We start from the raw sequence: 23,461 nt of genomic DNA, 5'->3' as shown, positions 1-23,461 counted from the left end.
AATATTGGTTTCAGGAATAGATTTTAGTGATCCATCACTTACATATACTCTCCAGTGCTCATGACAAGTGCCCTCCTTCATACCCATCACCTATGTAGCTCATCCCCCACCAACCTCCCTCCAGCAACCCTCAGTTTGTTCTCTATCGCTGAGTCTCTTATGGTTTGTTTCCCTCTCTCCTTTCCCCCCCTTCCCATATGTTCATCTGTTTTGTTTCTTAAACTCCACATAGGAGTGAAATCATATGGTATTTGTTTTCCTCTGAGTGACTTGTTTCACTTAAGCATTGTGCTCATTAAATAATAATTTGTTTGCAAACTTAGTTTCCTAGAGAACTTCTTGCCATTTAAAAAGAGGCGGCAAAAATGTGATGGGTGAGAAGGTAGACGCAGAAGTCAGACCAGTTCGATTCAAATCCTGGTTCTTTCACTTCTGAGCTATGTGACCCTCAGCAAGTCACATAACCTCTCAAGTTCATCTGTAAAACTGAGATAGTACCATTTCCATTTCATAGGTTTATGCTGAGCTCTGGTTTTATTCCAAGAATCAACAGGGATTACTCATTGTATATGGATCCTTGGAAATGAAAGGTAATTAGTAGGGATGCCTGGGTGGCTCAGCAGTTGAGCCTCTGCCTTTGGCTCAGATCGTGATCCTGCTGTCCTGGGATGGAGTCCCACATCGGGATCCCCTAGGGAGCCTGCTTCTCCCTCTGCCTGTGTCTCTGCCTCTCTCTCTGTGTCTCTCATTAATAAATAAATAAAATCTTTTAAAAAAAAAACGTAATTATGTAAATACAAATAAGATCTATATTCATTAAACATTATTAATGGTTCACTCTTGGGTCTCTAGCAAATACTTTAAAATTGCAGAATGCTAAACGCGACCTCATGAAAACAGACTTACTAGTTTCTAGAGAAAATAGTGCAGAGTCTGAAAACGTAGATTTGGCAGAGAAAGCCATAGAAAAAGATTTAAATGTGCGGGTTTTCAGAATCATCTCCTAGAACGTGAACCACCAACAGTAGTAAGGGCTATAACAGCAGTTGAAATCCTAAGTCAAGGGTGGCCACAAGAATGCACCGTGTATAAGGAGCCCTTGGCCTCTCCAGCCTCCACACTTGATTGACCCACGGACAGCTGAACGTGGGAATATAAATTGGATACAAATGTAAATGGTGTGGCACTCCACTCCCTCAACCACAAACAGAATGTACCACACCAAAAATTGCTAAGGATTTCCCGATGTTCACGGCACTTTGGATATTATTCATGTTCCTGTACATATGTTTTGACAATAAGTGGTTTGTCAAATTGCCATTGATGGGGCTGAGGGGGCAGGGAAGACCAAAGCACTCACTAGAGCCTCTTAAAAACTGTCATCTTATAGTGATAGACAAAGTGGAACCGAGGGCTTGGATATAAGAGATCAGAGAAAACTTGGAAAAAAAAAAGGGAGATTTAATTTATTTTACAATTTTACAAATGATAAAACAATAACACCCAGTTGCTGTACATGAACAATAGGAAACAGTGTTGAACAGAATGAACTTGACGGGATAAATCTCCTCTTTCAGTTCCACAAATGATATAAGAAATACTCAGTAGCAATTATCCTGTGCAGCAGTGCTATCTCTGTAAACTCTTTTTTTTTCTTTTTCCTGCTATATACATTGGAAACACTTGTGCTTTTGCCTACACAAAGAAACAGTATTTATTAAAAGGTGCTACTTAAGTGGGAGACACAGGGCCTGGGAGCCACAATCTGAAAACTGTCATTCAAATACATTTCCAGCTTGAAAACTTTTTTTAATTTTTAATTTTTAATTTTTCCTTCTTTTTTTTTATTTTTTTTCTTTTTTCCTTTTTTTTTTTCCTTTTTTTAAATTTTTTTTTTAAGATTTGGCCATACTAGACCCTTATTGAAACTCTTTTAGGTATGAACAATAGAATTCAGTTATAAAGTAGATCCCTCTTAAAGCAGGTTAGTAACTGAAGTCTCAAAAGAACTTCTTTATTCTAAAGTGTTCTTATCTCCAGAACGCTTAACAGTACAGCCTCTGAAGATGTTAGCATGACACAAATCTAGTGTGTGTATATTACAGACTCTGTGTGTGTAACACAGACACACATATATAACATTGTATATATGCATCACACGTGTCTATTTGTACTATATAGATATATCTATAGCACATATATAATAAAATTTCTATTTCTAGGTGGGCTTTATTTGGATTTTCTTTAATCAAATATGAACAATAATCCTCTCTCAGTTTTTAAAACATTGGTATATTGATAAGGTCTAATGGGGAAACTTTCAGACTTGTAGAGGTAACAACTAACTATACATAACTCTCCCTATACTTCTTCCACAATTATAGATACTCCCAACAATAAGCACATGAAAACAACTCTTATGAACCAAATACCACATCGTGAGCATTATGACTAACTGGCTCAATTAGAAATAAATTACTTTGTTCACCCTTTTCCTGCGGAGAAGCTTAATAACTAGTTGGTATGTACACTACCCATAGCATTATTTAAATAAATTGCTTAGTAAGCATATATGTAGAAATTCCCATTAGCAATTGATATACATTTCATATGATATACAATACATAAAGACATTTGAATGCCCAGCACCTTCTTTCAGACAGAAAAACTTCCACAGTAATTTCATCAGTCCTGTGGGCTGAATCACTTGATTTGCCCAGAAAATCTGTTACTGATTCATTTTTTTTTTTAATTCCAGCAACTTAATATTAAATATAGAACAGGCTGGGTAATAATGATGAAAATGTTTCCATGGCCTATTCATGTCAACAGCACAGTAACAACCACGTTCTCTAAAGGACAAGAATATTTCACAATCGGCTGCCTGAGCATTGCCAGGTACAGGGATAAATCGTGAAAAAGAAACAAAAAAATTAAAGTTGTGAACATATGATAGTCTCAAAAGAAAAAAAAAAAAGATGTTTCAAGTATGTATTTATAATTTGATTTTATCATGATCCCTCTTGGCCCCTTCTGGGTTAAATGGAATTATTCTTCTTATCCTTGCTATTTAGCCTTCAGGGATCTCCTTGCCTCATCCCTGTAAGAAGGCCACAGTAGCTTGTGAAGGTGGGGTGGGGGTGTGGGTGTGGATGGAAAGGTATACAATAGGGAGTGAAATGGTCTTGTACAATTTGTTATCTTTGAATGCGAAATGCCTTTAATTGAATTCATTCTTGAGTATTGAAAGTTCCCTGAGATGAACAAAAGTAGTCTCAGTCGATACTGAAGCCCTTTTTATACGCTGAACATTTTCAGAACTGGGCAATTTATTTAGAGAACACAAAGTATAGGGTTAACAAAGCAATGCGAAGCTAAAAAGGCACTACTCAATGCATCTATGAGATAAACATTAATGCACAAAACAGTGAGTGGCTGGGATGCTTTTGCTGTGGCCTTGAAATTGTTTAAACACATTTGTTGATGATGTAGTAAAAATGGCAAGGTTCCTTGCTGCTGCTTTTAAAGACATACTTTGAATGAGTTCTGAGATGGATTTTACCTATCAGAATTTACATGTGACTTCAGATTTCTTATTGAATTCAGATTAAAGGCTGCTCAAACAACTTACCCACAAATAGTAAATATAGTAAAAATTAAGATTCTATAAATCACCTACTTTGGATTTATTAAGTAAATCAGACTTTTCAAATTTACATTCAGAATATGTGCCTAATTATTTTAAGATTTCCAATAGATCAGAGGTTAATGATAAAAGTGCATCATGTTCTGTCCATTTTTAGCTATGCATCTCCATTATGCATTCTTTTCATTTTCTTAGAGACACATGAATTCTAAAAAATAGTATTCAGAAACCTAAGGTTCTCTTATATTTTAAAAAATAATACTACATATTATTAATATATTAAGAACTGTCCTACTGTGAACATCCTTTTCTATGTTAACATAGATATATATAATCTCCATGCTATTTATTATTTTTTTTCAGACTGTCTTCCCTAAGAAACAAAACATACATATTCCCCACGCTATTTTTTTTCCTTTCCTCAGACTGCCTCCCCTAAGAAACAAGAAGTCATCTAAGTGTTTCAGACCAAGAATAGAAGTGGGAACACAGTACTTCTGCTTTCTAAACAATTTACCATTAGGATTATCTACCAGTGTAGCTTAAGTTAACAGAAAACTGGCCTATTGGTCAAGTCTATCACATGTTAAAACTTTTTGAATCATTTTCTTAATAATTTCATGTGCTTCTTTGAAAACACATTAATGTGATAATGTGAATAAATTTAACCACAGAAAAAAACAGTGGTTAATTTAATTCACTGGAAGTGCAAAATACTGACACACAGTTTCATTATTAAACCTCTTAAAATTAATCATCTATTATGGAAGCAACGTTCGATGGATCATGTTATTTCTGCACTAAGAAAATTTAACAATGACATAAAGAGAATGCCAATCTTTCCATTTGAATAGTAGGGGGAGTATCAAAGAACTGAAAGTCTCATTTCAGCCCTATCAGTCTAACATTTATCTAAAGGGCAAAATGCTTCCACAAAATTATTATGAAATGTAAAAGCTATGGAAGTCTTCCTCCAAATAAAAATAAGGTTTGAGTTTGAAAAATTTAATATCTCTAAAGACAACTTCCATACTAGTAGCATAATATATTATTTTCATGAAAGGAGAATGGTTCGTTGTGTAGAAACATCAGTACAATCTTTGGTACCAAAAGGACTTTCTTTTTTCCTGCTAATGTTACCATCTCAGATGACATAGAACTCTTTGCTTTAGAATGGCTCAAAATTACTGAGTGGTACAGTTTAGCTGGTACCTTCTACACCACTGGAAAAAAATCTGGAGGTTTGGAGTTGTGCAAAATAACTCTTTCACAAAGTCATCATGTGACTGCTTTTTAAAAATACAAGAACTTTAAAAAATGATTCCTTGAAGGTTATTTATCTCATTCATATTTATCTCAGAAAGGATTTCTAAGCACCCAATACCCAAACCGAAAGAGACTCCAGAAGACAAAAACAAAAACAAAAAACAAAACACAAAATTCATGATCAGACTCAGAGTCCTGACTGAAGGCATTTACTTGAGTTGTTTCATCTTATGGATTTCACTGCTCAAACTATTTCCATCTCGATTTCTGCTGACAAGGATGGTTTAATCCCCAGGGCTGAGTTGTGTTCCTGGGTTACTCTCCTAATGTGCTTGGTGTTGCCGTGGCAGCCCAACAGTGATGAACATATTTGCCTCATTAACTAATGACAAGTGCATGGTTGGATCTTGTAAACACTACTGATTATACATTCAAACTGTGTTCTTAGTGGAAGTGGCACTTACTAGGACCCTTGAAGTCAAAATATGTGTTTTTTAGAGCACTTTGCAGGTATTTCATCAGCTGGTAGCGGATTTCTCATAAATATCCTTTATCACCTTGCAGATACTTGGTGGATGCTGAAACTCAGTCTTGTTTTGGATCCTATTTTCAAATCTTAGGAAGCATCTTCAGAAAAGAAGTGCGTATTCAGTTTGTATGTTTTCAAATGTGCTTTATTGCTTTACACACTTTCCTGTTGTTAGTTTCAGAGCTCCTCTATTGTGTAGCACATTCAATGTTTTGAATTCTAATGGCATTCTGTGAGGACTGGCATTGGAAAAGTACCTATATTTTAAGTCATCGTAGTAATGATATTTGACAGCTTTTCCATTCAGATCCTTAGGGAATGGCCAGAATCCATACAGGTGAATTTCATCACAGAATCTTGTGGCAAGTGTATACATGAGGAGACCTGTGCTGGGTCTCTTGATGGGAACTTTGTTTGTCAGCCAGTAACTGGAAAAGAAAAAACATAGAGAAGAGAAGAATTTAGAGAAACATACAACACACCCTACCGAAAGGTATATACTAATGTGGAATCAAAGTAAATTAAATTTGTAATTTGTGTATACTTGATGTGGAATCAAAGTAAATTAAATTGGAAAAATATCCTTATGAATAACATTCAGAAGATTGCTGAAGAAACTAATATATTTCTCAAGCACTTAGATAATTTAACATATTTTTTTTATTTTTCCTTATCCTTTATTGTCTTCCTTATTTTTGAGGCCATATGTAAATAGCGAGGGGACCTAGAAAGTGTGCAGATATTACCATGGAATCTCATATTCAAAATGAATTAGCAAACATTTATAAGAATATACAGAATAGAATTTTCTCAGAAAGTGTTAAATATGACTGCAAAAGACACAGTAATGGGGCAGAGATTAAGTAATTCTCCTAGAAAGAGAGAATTTTAAACCTTGCCCGTAGGTTTTTCAAAATCTCTGCTTTTTCAATTAAAAATCCAAATACCCTGCTTGCCTTATTCTGACTTATTTAATTTCAATTGTCCAAATCCCATTTTACAAAAGCTAATTAAAAATATTGCCTCAACCCACAGGAAAACAACATAAAACAACATATAAACATAAAAAATTCACTACTTATTCAGTTTAATATTTTGTTAAATAGGTAAAATAAATTTAATGCTGGTAAGTATTTTATACTATTCATTTTCAAAGGCAATAAAATACTCCAGAATATTCAGATCAATCATTGTTGCCAAACTGTTCACCTGAAAAGCATGCAAACTCACAAGTTAATCATCACCCCTGGCAAGGAAGGGGGTTTCCAGTACTTCTTGGCATACTCATTATCTTATGTGGAAACTGCTAAAAGAGGAAGAGTGTAGATTTTCTTTAACGTTCAAAGTTGTCCAATTACTAACAGAATAAAGTTAATATTTTTTTTAATTTTTGTTTTTACTCTTGGTTTCATATTTGGGAAAATATTTACCCTGCCCACCATCTAAATGTAAGGTAGAAGATTCTATTAGATTCTGATCATTGCTGTATTTACATATTTGCCTGTGATTTTTACACAATATTCTTCCCTTTGTCTTTTTAAAAATAATTTATGAGTTTTCCAGGGGACATCAAATACACCTAGGCTACTGTTGATCAAGAAATACTAGACCTTGAAGCCTTCCTACAAATATCCAAAACTTATCATTCCTCTTTTTTTTTTTCCTTCTTTTTTTTCCCTCCTTTGAACTGGGATTGATCTTTAATTTTATTTATTCTTCTAGCTGGATGAAGGCCACGTGCTGTTTTGAGCAATATGAAATGCACTATACATCTTTTGTTATCAAAAATGTTTTAAGAATGCCTATTTTCAGTAAAGAGGATTCTTAAGGTGTTTTAAGAAATTATTATTTAAGAATTTCTCACAACACAAAGGTAGCTAATGTACAAAACCCATAGTACATGCATTGTTAACATCATGAAGAAACCATAGATACTGATTCTGTGCAAGGAGTTTACACTACAATTTGAAGGGTTTGAAGAGACCATGATACAGCTGAAAGCTCTCTCTGCTTTGAGAAAGCAGATGTTCTAACACAAAATGATTATTATTGGAAAATTTTGTGAATGTGATCTGTGTGTGATTACAAATGTCAGTTGATGAATTTGGTTAGTTTTTAAAAATGCATATATTTATAAATTTTTAAAGTGGCCGAGGCAAGTTCAAACTCGGTCAAAAAAATAATTATTTCTATCGGGGAATGTCAATGGGAATAGTCTGGCAATACGAAGGTCTTAGTGAATTACTTTATATCTAAAGTGAGAAAAAAAATACCTATCAGGAAATAATATAGCACCTTATTATTTGTAGGGGACTCCAAAGTCACATTATGTGTGAGTTCAAGAACACCTTATAAATAAACACTTTCCATTTTCTGGAGAGATTTCCTGGGTAGCAATTCAACTGTGATCAATCATAGACAAAAATACCAAAGTAACTTTTATAATAGCAGTTATAATAGTAGAAAAATGCCAAAGGCAAAATTATTGACCTAAATGTCTTAAAATAGTGTCAGAGATATACAGTCACTCAATGTTTTTTGACCCAGGGCACCATATGCGATGTCACATGCAGAAAATCAGCGAGGTTGTCTTCTTACCCTTAAGTACCTAACATCTAAAAAGCAGAACAGGCAAAGGAGTGTAACTGGAGACATTAGCACATCCAGAAGAAAACAACAGAAAAATGTAAGTCTTGGGACAGTGTTCAAGTATGTGATGTGACTTCAGTGAGGATTTTATGGAGGAAAGAAATTTGTGAATTTTGGAATAGGGAAGATATACCTAGGATGTAAATTAATCGATATTAATAAAAATCATGTTTTGAAAACTAAACTCAGATCACAGAGCATCCTATTTGAAAATAACGGATAGAGAGGCTTTAGAAACTTATTTTAATCTGTGCAGTTCAAACACTGTTGTCAATAAATGTTGCTTTAAATCCTAAAGTGTTCCAATGTTTGGCTTGTAACAATTTAAATAATTCCAAAGAAAAATTAGCTATCCATTTTTGGGAATTTTTGGAGAAAAGGCACAAAATAAATGCCATTTATCAAACAGATCTGAATGAATGGTATCAACATGCAACAGATAAATTGAAACAGAACCTTAAGGCAGGTTGAGAACTAAGGCTACAGCTAATAATATTCCATGAAATTAAAAAGACACAGGAACTAAGTAAATAAATAAAAGAAATTTTAAAAAGACACAGGAACTGAAACAAATATAGTTAGTAAGAATTACCTATGTGCTTATTATAAATCTAATGTCTGGCTTGAAATTATATAGGTCAACATAAATTATTGAAATTCAGTATCTGCCCAGGAACATGTTCCATATGTGATAAGGAAGGACAAAAATGGATATTATTCTTAAATTCTATTAGCACAATCAGTTAGATAATATCTGCCAACTTTACAAGCCAAAATCCAAGGAACGGTTTTAAAATCCATATCTAGAATGTACAAGCTGACATTTAAAAACCACCAATTTCTTGTGAAGAGTTAATCAAAAACAGAATGTTAGCTTAAGTTTTTAATCCTAATTAGGAAAAAAGTGAATTAAAAATAATACATGTATAAAATAATGAACGAGTTATATTCTAGTTCAGTAGAAGCTGTTCTAATTTTTATCTCAAATTCATTTCTGGTGGTAGTTTAGAATTGGCAATGTTTTCAATTCAGCAAATAATCTAGTTTCCATGTATGTATTTCTTTTTATAGAAATTGATTTTTTTAATCATAAAATCAATGCAGGCTCCCTGCAGAAAATTTGAAGAAAAAGAAATGAATGAGGAAGAAAACTATTACTTATAATCCAACTACATAGAGATAACCACTGTTACAATGTGCTGCATCCTCTTGTTTCCCTGGCCGTTTTGATTATTAATATATATTCTAATCATTCATACATAGAATGTTTTTCACCAGCTAGGGTAAGTTTTATTTCAGATGTCATTAATTCCCTTCCTCCCTTTCTTTCTGCTTCGGTGTTGTAATACTCTATCTTGTTGTATGAAACAAACTCACCCTGGATTTTATGTGTAAATCGAACATTTCCAACTTTTTATAGATGCAATAGCCTCCATGGGTCTCACTACTTCCCAGCCTGGAAACTCTGCTCTTGCTAAGCAAGGTGTCTTACCTTCACTTCCTCCAACATATCCCTCCCGTTTGTTATTTCAAACCAACTCAACACCTGCAATGTTTGCCCACCAAATCAGCATCACAAAAGGTGAGTTTGAATCTGTGATAGAATGCCCCAGTCCTTGGGAAAGCTACTTCACTTCCTTGGACCTCAGCCAATAAAATTTACCCTATAAGGTTGTTATGATCATGTAAAAGAGATAGTAAGTGTGAAGGTCATAACATTAGCTTGGCACATAGTAACACTAATTGAATTTTAGCACATCCCACAACAACCCATTCCTCAGGGCCACTCACGCATCCCACTTCTCTCTCGGTGCCTTGTATAAAGATACTGCCTGGAGAATTGTGGTCTTGGCATTTAACCTCAATGCCCAGGTTTCCTTGGTGGAGAAACAAAAACATCTGATTGTATGGCTTTGGGACTTCTTCTATCTATAAGATTCCATGGCTGTTTCAAATCTTCTCTCTCCATGAAACTGCCCACTGCCTTCAACTGTATGAAAACACTCTCGGTCCTTCTCTGCTACCCTGCCTCCCATTCTGTTCTGTTTAACTCTTTTCAGGTTTTAATATACTGAAAAGCAAAGAAAGTACTCAGTAAAGTAGTTTTGATATGGAAGCCCATAATGGGTTAGCTTTCATCTCATAATAAAATTAGGTAATGATCACCTGATGAGGCAAAATATATTATTTCAAACAACCAACATGTTCAAAATAAAAGAAAAAAGACTTATCTTCAACAACATTCAGCCTTTGATATACTTATGACAGTTCACACTCAACATTTTGGCAAACAAGGAGCATTAATTTGCATTTATATTTAAATAAAGAATCCTAAAAGTTTAGAAGTAATAAGTATTTTTTTCCTTTTAAGACATTATTCTTCCAGAAATCAAACATGAAAAATTTTAGAAGAATATAAAATAGAATATAAAATATTCTAGAACATAAAATATGGAATTCCACTGTGTCAGTTTTAGTATTTTATGCCACGTTTCCACTTATGAACCCAGCAATTCTTTTATCTGGAGTGTGATATGAAGTACATAGCATAAGGTTCCTGCTTCTCTTCTCCTATTTATCTTCCCACAACCAAGCTTTGTGCTTGTTCTGCAGGAAAATCCTGTTAAGGTTAAGTAATACAGCTTCTGGCTCAGACATGTCTACAGACATTTGAGATATTATAAACGAATTAGTTTTCCACAATTCATCTTTGCAGAAGATGGTTTGCTCTCCCCAATTCTACATCCCATGCCTCAAAACTAATTTTTAATAATACTTGAATATTATACAGCAGTGTTCAGATATTCTGTTCTCCATATCTGTTAATACGTTGGTTCATTCTTAGAAAAAGTACATGTGCATAGGCTACATAATATAAAACATAAAGCAGCCATCCCTGGGCATATTGAAATGGAGTATCTCTGCTGTTTTGTTTTCAGCTGTTCAAACCTTGCACTTTATTCCCAGTCTGCAGTATGCTCCATCACATGAATTTGCTTTCTAAAGTGTGGAAAAATTTAATTTTGTTTTAAAACTGTTTTGGTAAAGTTTGTACTACCTCTTATTAAGATAGCTTGTCTTTCTATAAAAGTAGGGTTGGTGATAATTTCTTAAAACAAAAGAAAACAAAACAAAAACAAGAACTTCCCGCCCTTTCCTCAGAATAATTCAATCCATTATGAATTAATCCTTATAGCATCCCATTAAATCAAAAAGTGATGGGTCTTATATTTACCTCTCATGTGAGGAAACGAAGGGATAGAGAGGCATACTTGATGGTCTTTGGCAAGTTAGGAGTAAACTCAGGAGTAAAAACATAGGCACTGTCATATAAGGTGGCAATGGTAATACTGATTTACTGTGTGTGTATAAAGGACCAGAGACTGTGCTAAGAGCTCTACTTATGTTGTTTTGCTAATTTAATCCTCATCACAAACCCATGAATGGCTGCTATTGCATAGATGGGGACATCGAGGCTTGGGCAGGTTAAATAACCAGTTTAAGGTCGTGGAGATTGTAGGTGACAGCCAGGTTTTAAGCCCTGGCTATTTTGATTTCAAATTTAACTAAAAAGGAATGGGCTTGTTTAGCTTCTCAAGAGAATTCAGCTTGAAATAGTAATTTCCTAGGGAAATTTTCGACATAGGGTTCATATAGGAAAAAAAAAAAAAAACAACAACATAGTTCTATGTGGTGTTGTGGCAATTAACAGTCTGGTGTCATTTGTGGTGTGTTTTACACATGCAGCTTTTTGGCTTTTTTTGTTTTGTTTCTTTCAAGGGTAAATGAGAGATAACCAGTACATAGGACCCACTTTTCCCATGAACACTCTCAAAAGTATTCCAAGTCAGATGATTTTGTAGTTTCAATATATAACTTACTTAACCACATTGCAAATGTCAAAGGCAGTGACATTGTATCAAAGGGTAGGGATTTCCATGCAGATATGAATAAGCTTCTTAAAGTATTTGGAAGTGTTATTAAAATGAAAGCAGGAATTTATAACCACAAGGGGTCAATTTGCCAATATTTTTTCTAGGTGTCCTTTGCACGCAGAGCTCTATATGTTTCTATTGACCTTCAAAAGCCTGATTCATCAGAGGCATAGAGCTCTCGTGGCATGGGGAAGGGAGTAGGAATACTAATGTAGGCCCCAAAATCTCTATATTCTATTTGGTACTTATTTGTTAGGTCTACTACAGGAATCAGGCTCTGACTTTAACTCTGAATTTCAGCCTTCTTTTTATATGGCCAGATACACAGCCTGGTTGAAAGTAGATGGTATTACAAAACTCAGGATCTATCTATGATATGTTGGTTTTTGCCGAGTGTCTCGTATTGTATTAGCGAACATCTAACTCTTGTTACCATGGTATTAGTAATTCTATTTCATACTCACAGTTTTAAAGTATGTGAAAACATGCTCTCACAAAATCCCATTATATATATTGTAGTATATATTACCATTTCTACCTCCTAGAAGATCCAGTGAAAAGTTCAAGAAGTAAATAATTTGTCTGAATTTGCTCAGCCAATGTGCCTAGCAAATTGTGCTGTGCCACACTGGTGTGTTGGTAAATGTTTAACAGCAGACACTAACTGGGGGAGAAAGAATTGCTAATTTTCATCCTTTGCAAATTTCTGTGATGTAAATGCTCCCATCAGGGCGGATTTCAAGCTATGGATCTGACATCAAGGAACACTGAGTGGGGAAGAGAGGTACAAACCACCCTTGTCAGCCAGTACAAGCTAGCTCCAGTACACCACCGGTTGTAATAGAAAATAGTCTTCCGGGATGTGGCTCAGTGGTTGAGCACCTGCCTTTGGCCCAGGGCATGATCTTGGAGTCCCAGGATTGAGTCCCAGGTCAGGCTCCCTGCATGGAGCCTGCTTCTCCCTCTATGTCTCTGCCTCTCTCTCTCTCTCTGTGTCTCTCATGAATAAATAAATGAAATCTTTAAAAAAGAAAAAAAGAGAGAGAGAGAGAAAGGATATAATCTTCCTGACCTGGAGCCTCATAATATTTGCACAAGAAAATTTAATATAAAGAAACTTGCCAGAGAAGAATTTCCAGGTAATTGTTTATACCTTATTTGTAAGAAGAGAAGATGGGGGCATAATTTGCTTCTTGTAAGATAAAAGAGAGATTTAACATTATTATAAAATGAAAACAGAAAGAGATGAATGAGTCTTCTATTTTTCTCTCTCAAATGTGATATTCAAGCACAGTGTTGGAAACACAGCAGATACTTAATGAATGCATATTTAACTTCTTCTTGCCAGAGTTTTAATATAAAGGAACATACTCATGGTTTGGAAATTTCTGAGTGACAGTATTTAAAGGATACGCACCAGAAAAGCTAGAGTTTGGGCTTTACTTTAAGCTAAATATATGATCTTGGGCAAACCACCAAAACTTACTCAGCTTTAGTTTGCTCAACAATAAATGAGATTTTTAATATGGTTCCTACTACATCTAAAATTCTTGTTTTTAAAAGATCACAGGTAATCTGAATCCAGATTGAAGAACCTGAGAGTTCCTCCATTTGCAGCTGGAATCTATGTTTTGCTTGTAGTGGTTAACTACTCCTACTTCAATAATGTGCGATCTGACATCAGATGCAGCATATCCAACAATTACTCTTGGATAAAATCACCCCTGCTAAAAAATTTAATGTCATATCCAGTTTCCTATAATTCTTGTATCCAGAGGTCAGAACATTTTCTCTACTTACAAATTCATAATAAATGAATTTTTTGATTATTTAAAAATTATAAAATTATCCATCATAATTTCAAAGATACAACCAAAGGAAGAGAATAATGTCAAAGAAAGTGGAAAGTTGCTGAGATGTGAGAGAATTTAAAAACAGAGGGGATCCTTTAGGCTTTACTTATCATGAAAGAAATTCAAATGAAATTTAAAAGGATCATTCCCAAAGTATATTACATGTTGGCTAGATTTAGGTGAAAGAGAATTTAAAAAAAAAATTATAGATGGATTCTATATTATGCTATTAAAAATGGAGGTGCCTGGCCAGTTCAGTTGGTGGAGCATGCAACTCTTGATCTTGGGGTTTTGAGTTTGAGCCCCACATTGGGTGTAGAGATTACTTAAAAATAAAATCTTAAAAAAATGATATTAAAGATAATACTCTTTGGGGAATTCTCAAAGATTATTCTTAAAAACGTAAACTGGTGCATGGGGCTATGGCAAAAAAAAAAAAAAAAAAAAATGAAGTAGATGTAAAGCCACAGGTTTTAATGACCTTTTTGTTGTTGTTGTTGTAACCCAATTGAACTCTGAAAGACAACTGAAATTTATGACCTGAACTGCCAGAATGAGGAAGTAGTGACGTCCAAAAGGTGAAATACTAGAAACAGAATGGGGATGATCTTTAGACACATGATAAAGGAGTTAAATGAGGTCAATGCTAATGGGCCTTGTGTATGATCCCCCTTATGAGATCAGATTGCTTTTTGAAAGTCAAAAATTATGGAAACCTTGCATTTTTCCTATTAAGATGAAAAGGAAACAATGAAATAAATGGTTTCATAAGATATGGAGTCCTACAAGAAAAGAAAAAATAATTAAAAGCAAGTGGGAGTAGGTAATCCTAAAGCTTAGCAAAACTGGATTAGATATTGAAAGATGAAAATGATAGTGGTATTTTATCCATGAATTTTTTTTTCTTTACATAAACATTATTCCAAGAAGGCAGTTAAATATTGTATTTCCACATTCCCAGAGAACATAAAGACAACTGCCCAATAAAAGTCCCTTTTACTATAATAAAATGTAAACAACTCTTCTAATGATCTGATGACTTTATTTTAGCTTGATTTGAACAACTTACAAATGGGTATGCCCAGTTTCCATCAATAAGTCAGGTGACATGAACCTTCCAAATAGGAATTGTGCTAAAATCTATTTCAAAAGGAGTAAAGACCAACAAATGTGATCTATAATCCATTCAATAAAGTAAAATGCTTGCTAGCAAAGTATATAAACTAACCATCAGCCAAAGCTCAGACTTCTTCTCAAAGCCCAGTGAAGGAACAGATTCAAGATAGCTATAAGCAAGTTCAGAGCAGTTCTTTAAAGCCTTCCCAGCAAGTATCAAAATAATAGCATTTGGGGAGGTTAATCAAATTTAGGTCATTAGTCTCTATATTTATTCCTGCCATACAGTGTGCAGTATTGAAGGGACTGTCCACTTAGACAACTGCCTTGTCCTTGCCATAAATTTATCACTCAATAAACAGCTTTCCAGGAGCATATAGTTGATAAAGGGGCATCCAGCTGAAGGCAATGCCACTGATGCCGGCTTTGGGATTTGAATTATATCCCAAAGCTACATGTCACTAGAAATATTACTGCTGTAATACTACCCCTAAGACCCTAATTTACCCTAAGTATAGGGTAAATTTTATATTTTTATCCCTGAAACTTTGAAGGGCTATTAGGTGGTACATAATATTTTCATTAAGTCAAATATTAATAAATACTTGGGTATTTTTCCCCTCCAGATGTCAGTCTATATTTGATGAAACTCCAATCTGATGCAATCAATGGCCATTTTCTTCCTTTTCCTCTCTTTCAGCCTCACTTACTGCCAATTCCTTCAATGTATTTTTAGGAATGAGCATTTAATTTATAAATCACATTTATAAAGTAGTTGCTAAATTTAAGCTCATTAGTGGATTTTTTTTTAAAGTTCTTATTCTTGGGATCCCTGGGTGGCGCAGCGGTTTGGCGCCTGCCTTTGGCCCAGGGCGCGATCCTGGAGACCCGGGATCGAATCCCACATCAGGCTCCCGGTGCATGGAGCCTGCTTCTCCCTCTGCCTGTGTCTCTGCCTCTCTCTCTCTCTCTCTCTCTCTGTGACTATCATAAATAAATAAAAGTTTAAAAAAATTATTAAAAAATAAAGTTCTTATTCTTCTGAGGAAATAAAATAATGGAATACAGCCATAAAGACAACTTACAAGTAATATGCTATTCTTTGCAATAGTAAAGTATTAAAGTGAAAATGGTATTACAAAATCAGGCTGTTGTGTAACAAACTGTACCTTGACTGAGATGTGCCCCTATTATGATGTTTGTCATGATATTCAGTTAAAATACAATGTTGAAAGAATGAAGTTGCACCCATTCATCATACCATATGAGAAAAAGAACTCAAAATGGATCTTAGACCTCAACTTAAGAGTTAAAACTCTAAATCTCTTAGAAGGAAATACAGGAAAAAACTATTGTGACCTTAGGCAAAGCTTTTACTAGATAGCAACAAAACAAAAATTAAATTGGACTTAATCAAAATTAAAAATTTTTGCACTCCAAAAGATGCCAGCAAAGAGTGACAAAACTCACAGAATGGAAAAGATATCTGCATCAAAATACCTGATAAGGAACCTGCATCAAAACACATAAAATACTCCTACAACTCAATAATAAAAATATTTTTAAAAGAAACTCTTGATTTTAAAACCGAGCAAAGGCATAGATATTTTCCAAAGAAGATACACACCCAACATGCACATGAAAAGATGGTCAACATAATTGGCTATCAGGGAAATGTGAGTCAAATCCAAAATGAGATACTTTTTTCATACCAATTCGAATGGTTATAATAAAAAAGACAAATAATACGTGGTGTTGAGGATATTATGGAATTGTACACTCATCCATTGCTGGTAGCTGTGCATGAGAGTAAAGTGGTGTAGACCCTTTGGAAAACAGTCTGCAAGTTCCTCAAAAGATTAAACATGAGGTTACTATCGATGTAGCGATCACTCTCCTAGGTAGAAGATTCTCTCCTCCACCAAATTTAGTTGGGCTCCTGTGGGCTCTCTTTTCAACTAGGCATCTACTTGGGCCTTCTGTGTCCCTCCTTGTTGAGTCTAGTTTTTAGGAAGAATCCTGACAAGTTTAAGTTTAGTGAGACTCCACGCCCCCCCTCCACACACACACTTGATACCTGCTTATCTGTGTCTGTTTCCTGCTCTGTAAATTTAAAGTAAACCATCTTACCTTCTGGAATATTGGAGAAATTGAATGCTCTGATACAAATAACAGCTCATTATAAATTATGAATTTTATATACAAATTCAATTTAATATATCATGCTGATGGAATCATATTAGGAAGGTCAGCCATATTACCTGTGTACATGCCTACAGAACATTAACTCAACTAATGAATTGAGTTTAGTTTAGTTCTTGTTTTTGTTTAAAGAACTTGGATTATTGCCTGCATTGTACAACTAGGGCCAATCATCTAGTAAAACAAAACAAAGCAAACGAACAAACAAAAAACCCAATAGTTAATTCTTTTGAACTTGATAAATCTTAAAAAGCAGGGAGAAATGATCATGAGGTTTCCATTTAGAATGTGAACTATGCAATTCAACTGAATACAGCAATCATGAAAATCACGTAAGTTTAGAGGCACTGCCTAAGACAACCATTTATTTTACATGATTTGTTTTCTTTTAGTTATACTGATATAATAGAAATTCAGGAATGAGTCACAAAACTTTTTTCCTTACTCTTTGAATGAGAATATAAGTTGATAAAGATAATTAGCTTAGACTTCATAACAATAAACTTATCAGGAGGGTGAAACCTAACTTTTTTTAAAATGGAAATGTAATTGAAATGGCTTTTTGTTTTTGTTGTTGTTCAAGAGGAACATTTCCATAATAAAGAATCCAAAATCACTTATCTGATGATTGATTTAACTTGGGGAAAAAAAAATTGAAGACAGGCAATCTGTGGGAGTTGGTTTACAAAGCATGTGTACAGTATTCTTGACCATCTGTTTCTCTTTGTGTTAGTACTTCGTGTAATATTGTTTTGAATGCTGACTCAAATTTCATTTATAAACTTCCTTGATACACAAAACATGATAGAATACAGAAAGCAAGAGTTGAAATCGGGGGAATATACAGGTTCAGAAAAGGAGTATACGCTACTGGAGAGCAAATTACATTTAAATTTTGGAATAAAAGTGATTAAAATATTGAGAAAGTTCACACTGAATGTCTAATGGTCTTGCTTAACTAATAAAACACCTCTCAAATGTCCCAGCTGCTATCTTAATATTCATACTTTCAAATAAAAGAGGATAAATGAAATGCAACACCAAAAAGCTGCAAATTTCATTAAAATTCGCGGGCACTCTGTAAGAGCTGTCTGGAGGGTCCTTCATTTTGTACTGGAATGAAAATAAGCCTTTTAGTCTTTGGCTTATCAATTGTGTATAAAAAGCAAACTCAGGAACTCAGGGACTAAGCTATAAATCTGAAAAACATTAAATTATAGAATCTAAGAGGAAAAAAGGAGACAACGTAGGCTATCCTGTAGAGTTCCTTAATTAAATAAGAAAATATATCTAATGAGTTCCTTGAAATGGCTGCCTACATGAGAGACCAGATAAGATCCTTAACTAGCTTATTAAAGCCAGAGATTATTCACTGAAGAAGGGGAAACAGGTGGATTTCTGGAGTGGTGTGAAAGTAGAAGCATAATAAATATTCTAATTGTTTTGATTGCATTTAAGTCAGACTATTTATTTTGAAATAACAACTGTACTTAAAGAAGGGCATAAGATTTCTGATTTTCAAAAAGGTGCAAGGTTTAAAAAGGCTTTGAGAATGGTCTATGAATTCTACCTAAAAATATTTTGTAATATTAACATTAAACTTTCCAAGTCAGTAATGGTGAAATGTAGTAATAAGCACAGAAATACGAAGTGTACTGATGGCTGTCTTCAATAGTTCACATTTTGGGTATCACATTCTGTCTGAAGCATATGGAATTTCCAAAATTTTGTTTTGTTTCCAAATTCTCACATGTTTAAGAATTCAGAGTTATCTAATCCAGACCAGTGGCAATTAGTTTGGTCTCATAGACTTTAATTTAAAGAAAGCCAAAAATACCATGACTGTTTTTCCCATGGCAAGAATTATCAGGTCAGATAGGCTGTGAATGTATAGGACGGTGACTGAACTCTAGACATTAAGTGGTCTTTATGTCTGGCAACCGGTTTTAGGGTAAGGAAAATAATTCATATTGTTACAAATGGAGTATCAGTACATAACTATAAATGTGCATCCTATAGCTATAGAGTAAAGATGTACTTGTCTTACTTAGGTAGATTTTTATCATCTTTTTTTTTTAAACAAAGGAGTAATTTAACTAATTTATATCTCGCAGAGTGTTTTCCCTAAAAGTGAATTGCCAGTAAGGTTCAGTTTCAGTTGACTATATTAAGGTAAAAAATATCATTGTAATCTGTGAGATTTATGTAAAAATATAGTTTGGCAGAGTAAACAAACCCTTACCAGAAGAATAGTTGATTTCCTTCTCTCTTAACATTTAATCAGCGCTTCTACATTTCCCAAACTAGCTCTCTGAAGTTTTCCGAACAGAGAGAAACACAGGCAACCTGATACATATACTCTCTTTTCAAAACGTGGTGGAAATTGGGTTGGTTTGGAATGACCTAAAACTATTTTTTATATGTGGTCCTGTGAACTAAAGAAATGGGAACTGCACTGCAACGCTACGTGACAATCTTCCAGTTTTCACTGTCATACATTTTGGCCAGTTTCCCTGTTGCCTGTCTCTTGTCCATACTTAAGAGCTGACTACATACTCCACTGTGGGAAAACATTGCTCCTTTTCAAACAGGAGTTTTACATAAGTTTCAATTTCCAGTTGATTCATCAAAACAAAGCTGGTTCAGAAAGGGGAAAAATTACAAATTGCTTACATCTGTTCAACCTAAAACACTATTCATAATCTGCCAGGGATGATGTCTAAGCCATCTGGGGAATATGATAGGTGTTTGGGGAAAAAAAAAAATATCTGTCACAGCGCAATGGAGAAATGACATGTGAGAAAGTCTCAAGGTTACTTCATGGTTCAGTGATGACTTTCCGGTACTTTGCAGTAGAGGAGTTTTGAATTTCTATATATGCCGACTAGAAACATTAATCTACTCAACAAATTTACATAGTAAACATGAACATACTCCATAATTTTACATAGGAAACATGAACATACTGGTTAAGTAAATTGATAAATTATTGGAATCAAGAGTTCCTAAGATAAACAAGTGAAACAAATTATTACAGGTTATGATTAGGAAATAGGATATTTGATTCCAATTTAAAAAGTGAATCTAGGGATACCTGGCTGGCTCAGTTGCAAGAACATGTGACTCTTCATTTCAGGATCATGAGTTTGAGCCCCATGTTGGAGGTAGAGATTACTTAAATAAGTTTTTAAAAAGTGAATATGTATTATCTATTGAGTATGTCAATATAATACATATAGTTGTATGTTGAATATTCTATTTACATGTATAATTATATTTAATACACTAATATGTAGAAATGCACATGTAAATAAACATATACATATGTAAATATATTGCTATGCAAATGTATATATACCTAAACATTCCATAGGTAGGTTCCAATTATCTATCAGAATAGGTAGGTGACAATATTGCCTTAAAATAAAAAATAGTTTGAGACAGCATGACTTTTATGACTGTAGTGTTAGTTGAATCAAATATTTTTCATATTTCCTTTTGCTTTTAGAAATCTGTTGGTTGGCAATGAAGATCTGTACAATCCCTAATAAAACTCTGCCTAAGATGAGGCAATTTTGTAATGAGACTCATTTCAGCTAGTTTTATCAAGAATGTACCAAACTCAATCAATCATGAATTTGCTTATTTGAACATACCTGAGGGACCATGTATATTAATTCTTTATTAGGAAAATGCTTATATCATCACTAATCTTACTTACTGAATTTCTCTCGACATTAATGGAACAAGTTCAAAGTTTTCAAGTTTTATTATAAATGTTGGTATTAATGCTGTAAATTTATAAAAATGTTGAATAGGGTAAGTTCAGTATCAAGGAATAAATATGAAATCTTTTATATCTGGGTTCTAGAACTTTCTTTCAGACATTTCATTGTAATATCTTGGGGGATCTATAGAAATGTTTATGTTTCTTGAGGAAAGAGAAGGACAACCATGCATAATTTAAATGTGTATTCCCTGCCTCTCTCAAATACAGACCAAGAGAAATATTGAGCCACTTTGCTTCCAGAGGATGTTTAGCAATCAAAGAGGAGAGAAGAGGTCCTAGGGTCATTCCCACTCATCTGCTTATTAAGCATAGATGATCCTGTTGAAAAAGTCACATTCAGTGTGACTGGAGCTGTGCATTTGTATTCATCCCACCTTGGAAACAGTGTGAATGTTTTTCTCTGGAGACTTATGTATTTCAGTGACAGCTGCATTGCCACAATATGCTGAAGTGGCTCATCTTGACAGGTCATATCCTGGCTTTCACATTCTGAATGGCAGCTGGGATGCCAGAGAGTTTTCTCACAGTGGGTGGGCCCTGTACTTAATCAGGCCATCCTGGCTTCAGACACAAGCTGCACGTGTGGCTACAGGCCACTCTAGGAAGTCCAGGATGTACCTTTGTTACTCTGCTTGCTCCCAAAATAGTAGTGGCATTCACGGTGGAGATCTCTGTGGCTCTATGAGAACAGTGTGAAGTGCCTTTTAGGATCACAGATTTCCTGTGTTCCATTGTAGCGCTTTTCCCTGATGCCATGTGCTTCATCAGCCCCATGCACACTGTTCTAAATGCCAGTTAAGTGGCTCAAGGCTCAAACTGAACCTCTATCCACATCCATTTTCCCGTGTATCTGCAGATACGTAAACTGAAGTGAAAAATCAAATGCCTTAACTTACAGTTCTGGGACAGCTCACCAATCAGAGCGAAGCTGTGATTGTAAAAAGGAAGCATGAGTCCACTCCCATTCACTGGAAAGCAAATCACCTGGTCCTGCAGGAGCCCTTGCTTCCTTCCGGAGGTGAGTTTTCACTTTGTGACTTCATTACCAACTGGGGCCGGCATAAACCTACCACTGTGCAAAACCCTAATGGACTGATGGGTGATAAATTAATACATCCTGACATGAGGAGCATTTCCCTCATCTTTTCAGAGTTTCTAGTTTGTGCTGGGCAAGCAGATTTCAGGGCACTCACCCAGAACACCTGAGAAAGCGATCCTCTGCTACTCGTGTAAGCTTGAAACTCTACTTTTTACTCCCTCAGATCTCAAAAAGTAGGACCTCTTTGAAAACCTCTCTGAAAGCAGCTTATAATAGAATAAAACAAAAATTGTGTTAGATAGGAATTGTGTTGAGTTTAAGATTTCTAAGCACATCTTTGCAAAAAGACTTCTCTCAAGCCAAAAGCCTAGACTATGCTGTAGATTCTCTCACTTGCAAGACTCCAGAGACATCTAAGGCCGTGTTTCAGGATTAAATCTGCAGTTCACCTTTCACAAATCTCAATAGAAAGCTCAAGAAATCTAATACAGGAGGATCAGCAGTTTGCACGGGGTGTGGGAGATCCTTAGTCCACAGAGGTTGATTCAAGTCAAAAAAGGGAAAGATCTTCACTTAATACTACTCCCTAAATGAACAAAGGAGGAGTTCAGCTTTTTCAAAGACGCAGATTCCTGTGAAATGTCTTAGCCCAGTGTGAGACTGAGAACAATTTTCATTTGCTTAATTATCCCATTCAGGAAAAGGACAAAGCCCTGACAAGTGGGCTATTATGAAATGCCAGTGAATTCTGATGCAGACATTTGAGTCCAAATACAGTGCAGCGATCCTCCAATGGATGACTTGAGAATAGGGATTTGTAGGTACAGGGCTATGTCACGTCACAGATCTTTCTCCATGAAATGTGACTATGCTGACACAGAAATATCAGTGATGCACGCCACAGCCCGCCAGGCTCCCACTTGGTGAAACAATTACCAAAAGGATCCCAGTGAGCTAAAGAACCAGGTGAGCCCCTGAGATCTTTATGACCAAGGACTCTTTCCCAGCACTGTCTGTCTCTCTTCAAAGCAATTATCTTTAGGCCCGAAGCCTTCTCCTTTGTCTTTTTTCTTCTTATGGATTAGGAATTTAACCTTAATCCTTTTCCAAACATGAGCACGTGTATATCACTTATATCCATTTTCCCTGACTCCTTCCAACTATTGCCCAAATGCTTTGGTCAGTCTTCTCATTTACTTGAAGTTTTTTTCTTTGCCTTAATTCTATTTTAGAGTAATAAAGAAAAGGTTGGAAAACAAAGGATATTGACAGTGATAGATCTGTAACAGGGAAAGGAAAGTCATAAGTAAAACAGAAAGTGGACATAATAAATTACTTGCATCCTTAACCTTTAAGGTGCTTAAACATATCCCTTCAGAATTGCCACAATATTTCTATCTTGCAACATGTTCTCCTCTAAGTAAAACTGGTATTTC

The 23,461-nt window shown here is 34.9% G+C and overlaps 1 protein-coding gene across 1 annotated transcript in view; it reads right to left on the bottom strand.

Annotated features, from left to right (window-relative positions):
- Window positions 1-1,440: 1,440 nt before the first annotated feature.
- ST8SIA4 (ST8 alpha-N-acetyl-neuraminide alpha-2,8-sialyltransferase 4) overlaps window positions 1,441-23,461 on the bottom strand; it is a 95,453-nt gene continuing 73,432 nt past the window's right edge. The window contains 1 exon segment of the mRNA XM_041752801.1: window positions 1,441-5,869. Within this exon segment, the coding sequence (XP_041608735.1) occupies window positions 5,587-5,869 (283 nt within the window). The 3' untranslated portion in view covers window positions 1,441-5,586.

Source organism: Vulpes lagopus, chromosome 4, assembly GCF_018345385.1.
Source record: "Vulpes lagopus strain Blue_001 chromosome 4, ASM1834538v1, whole genome shotgun sequence".
Taxonomy (NCBI): Eukaryota; Metazoa; Chordata; class Mammalia; order Carnivora; family Canidae; genus Vulpes; species Vulpes lagopus.
This window is presented reverse-complemented; position numbering and strand designations above follow the sequence as displayed.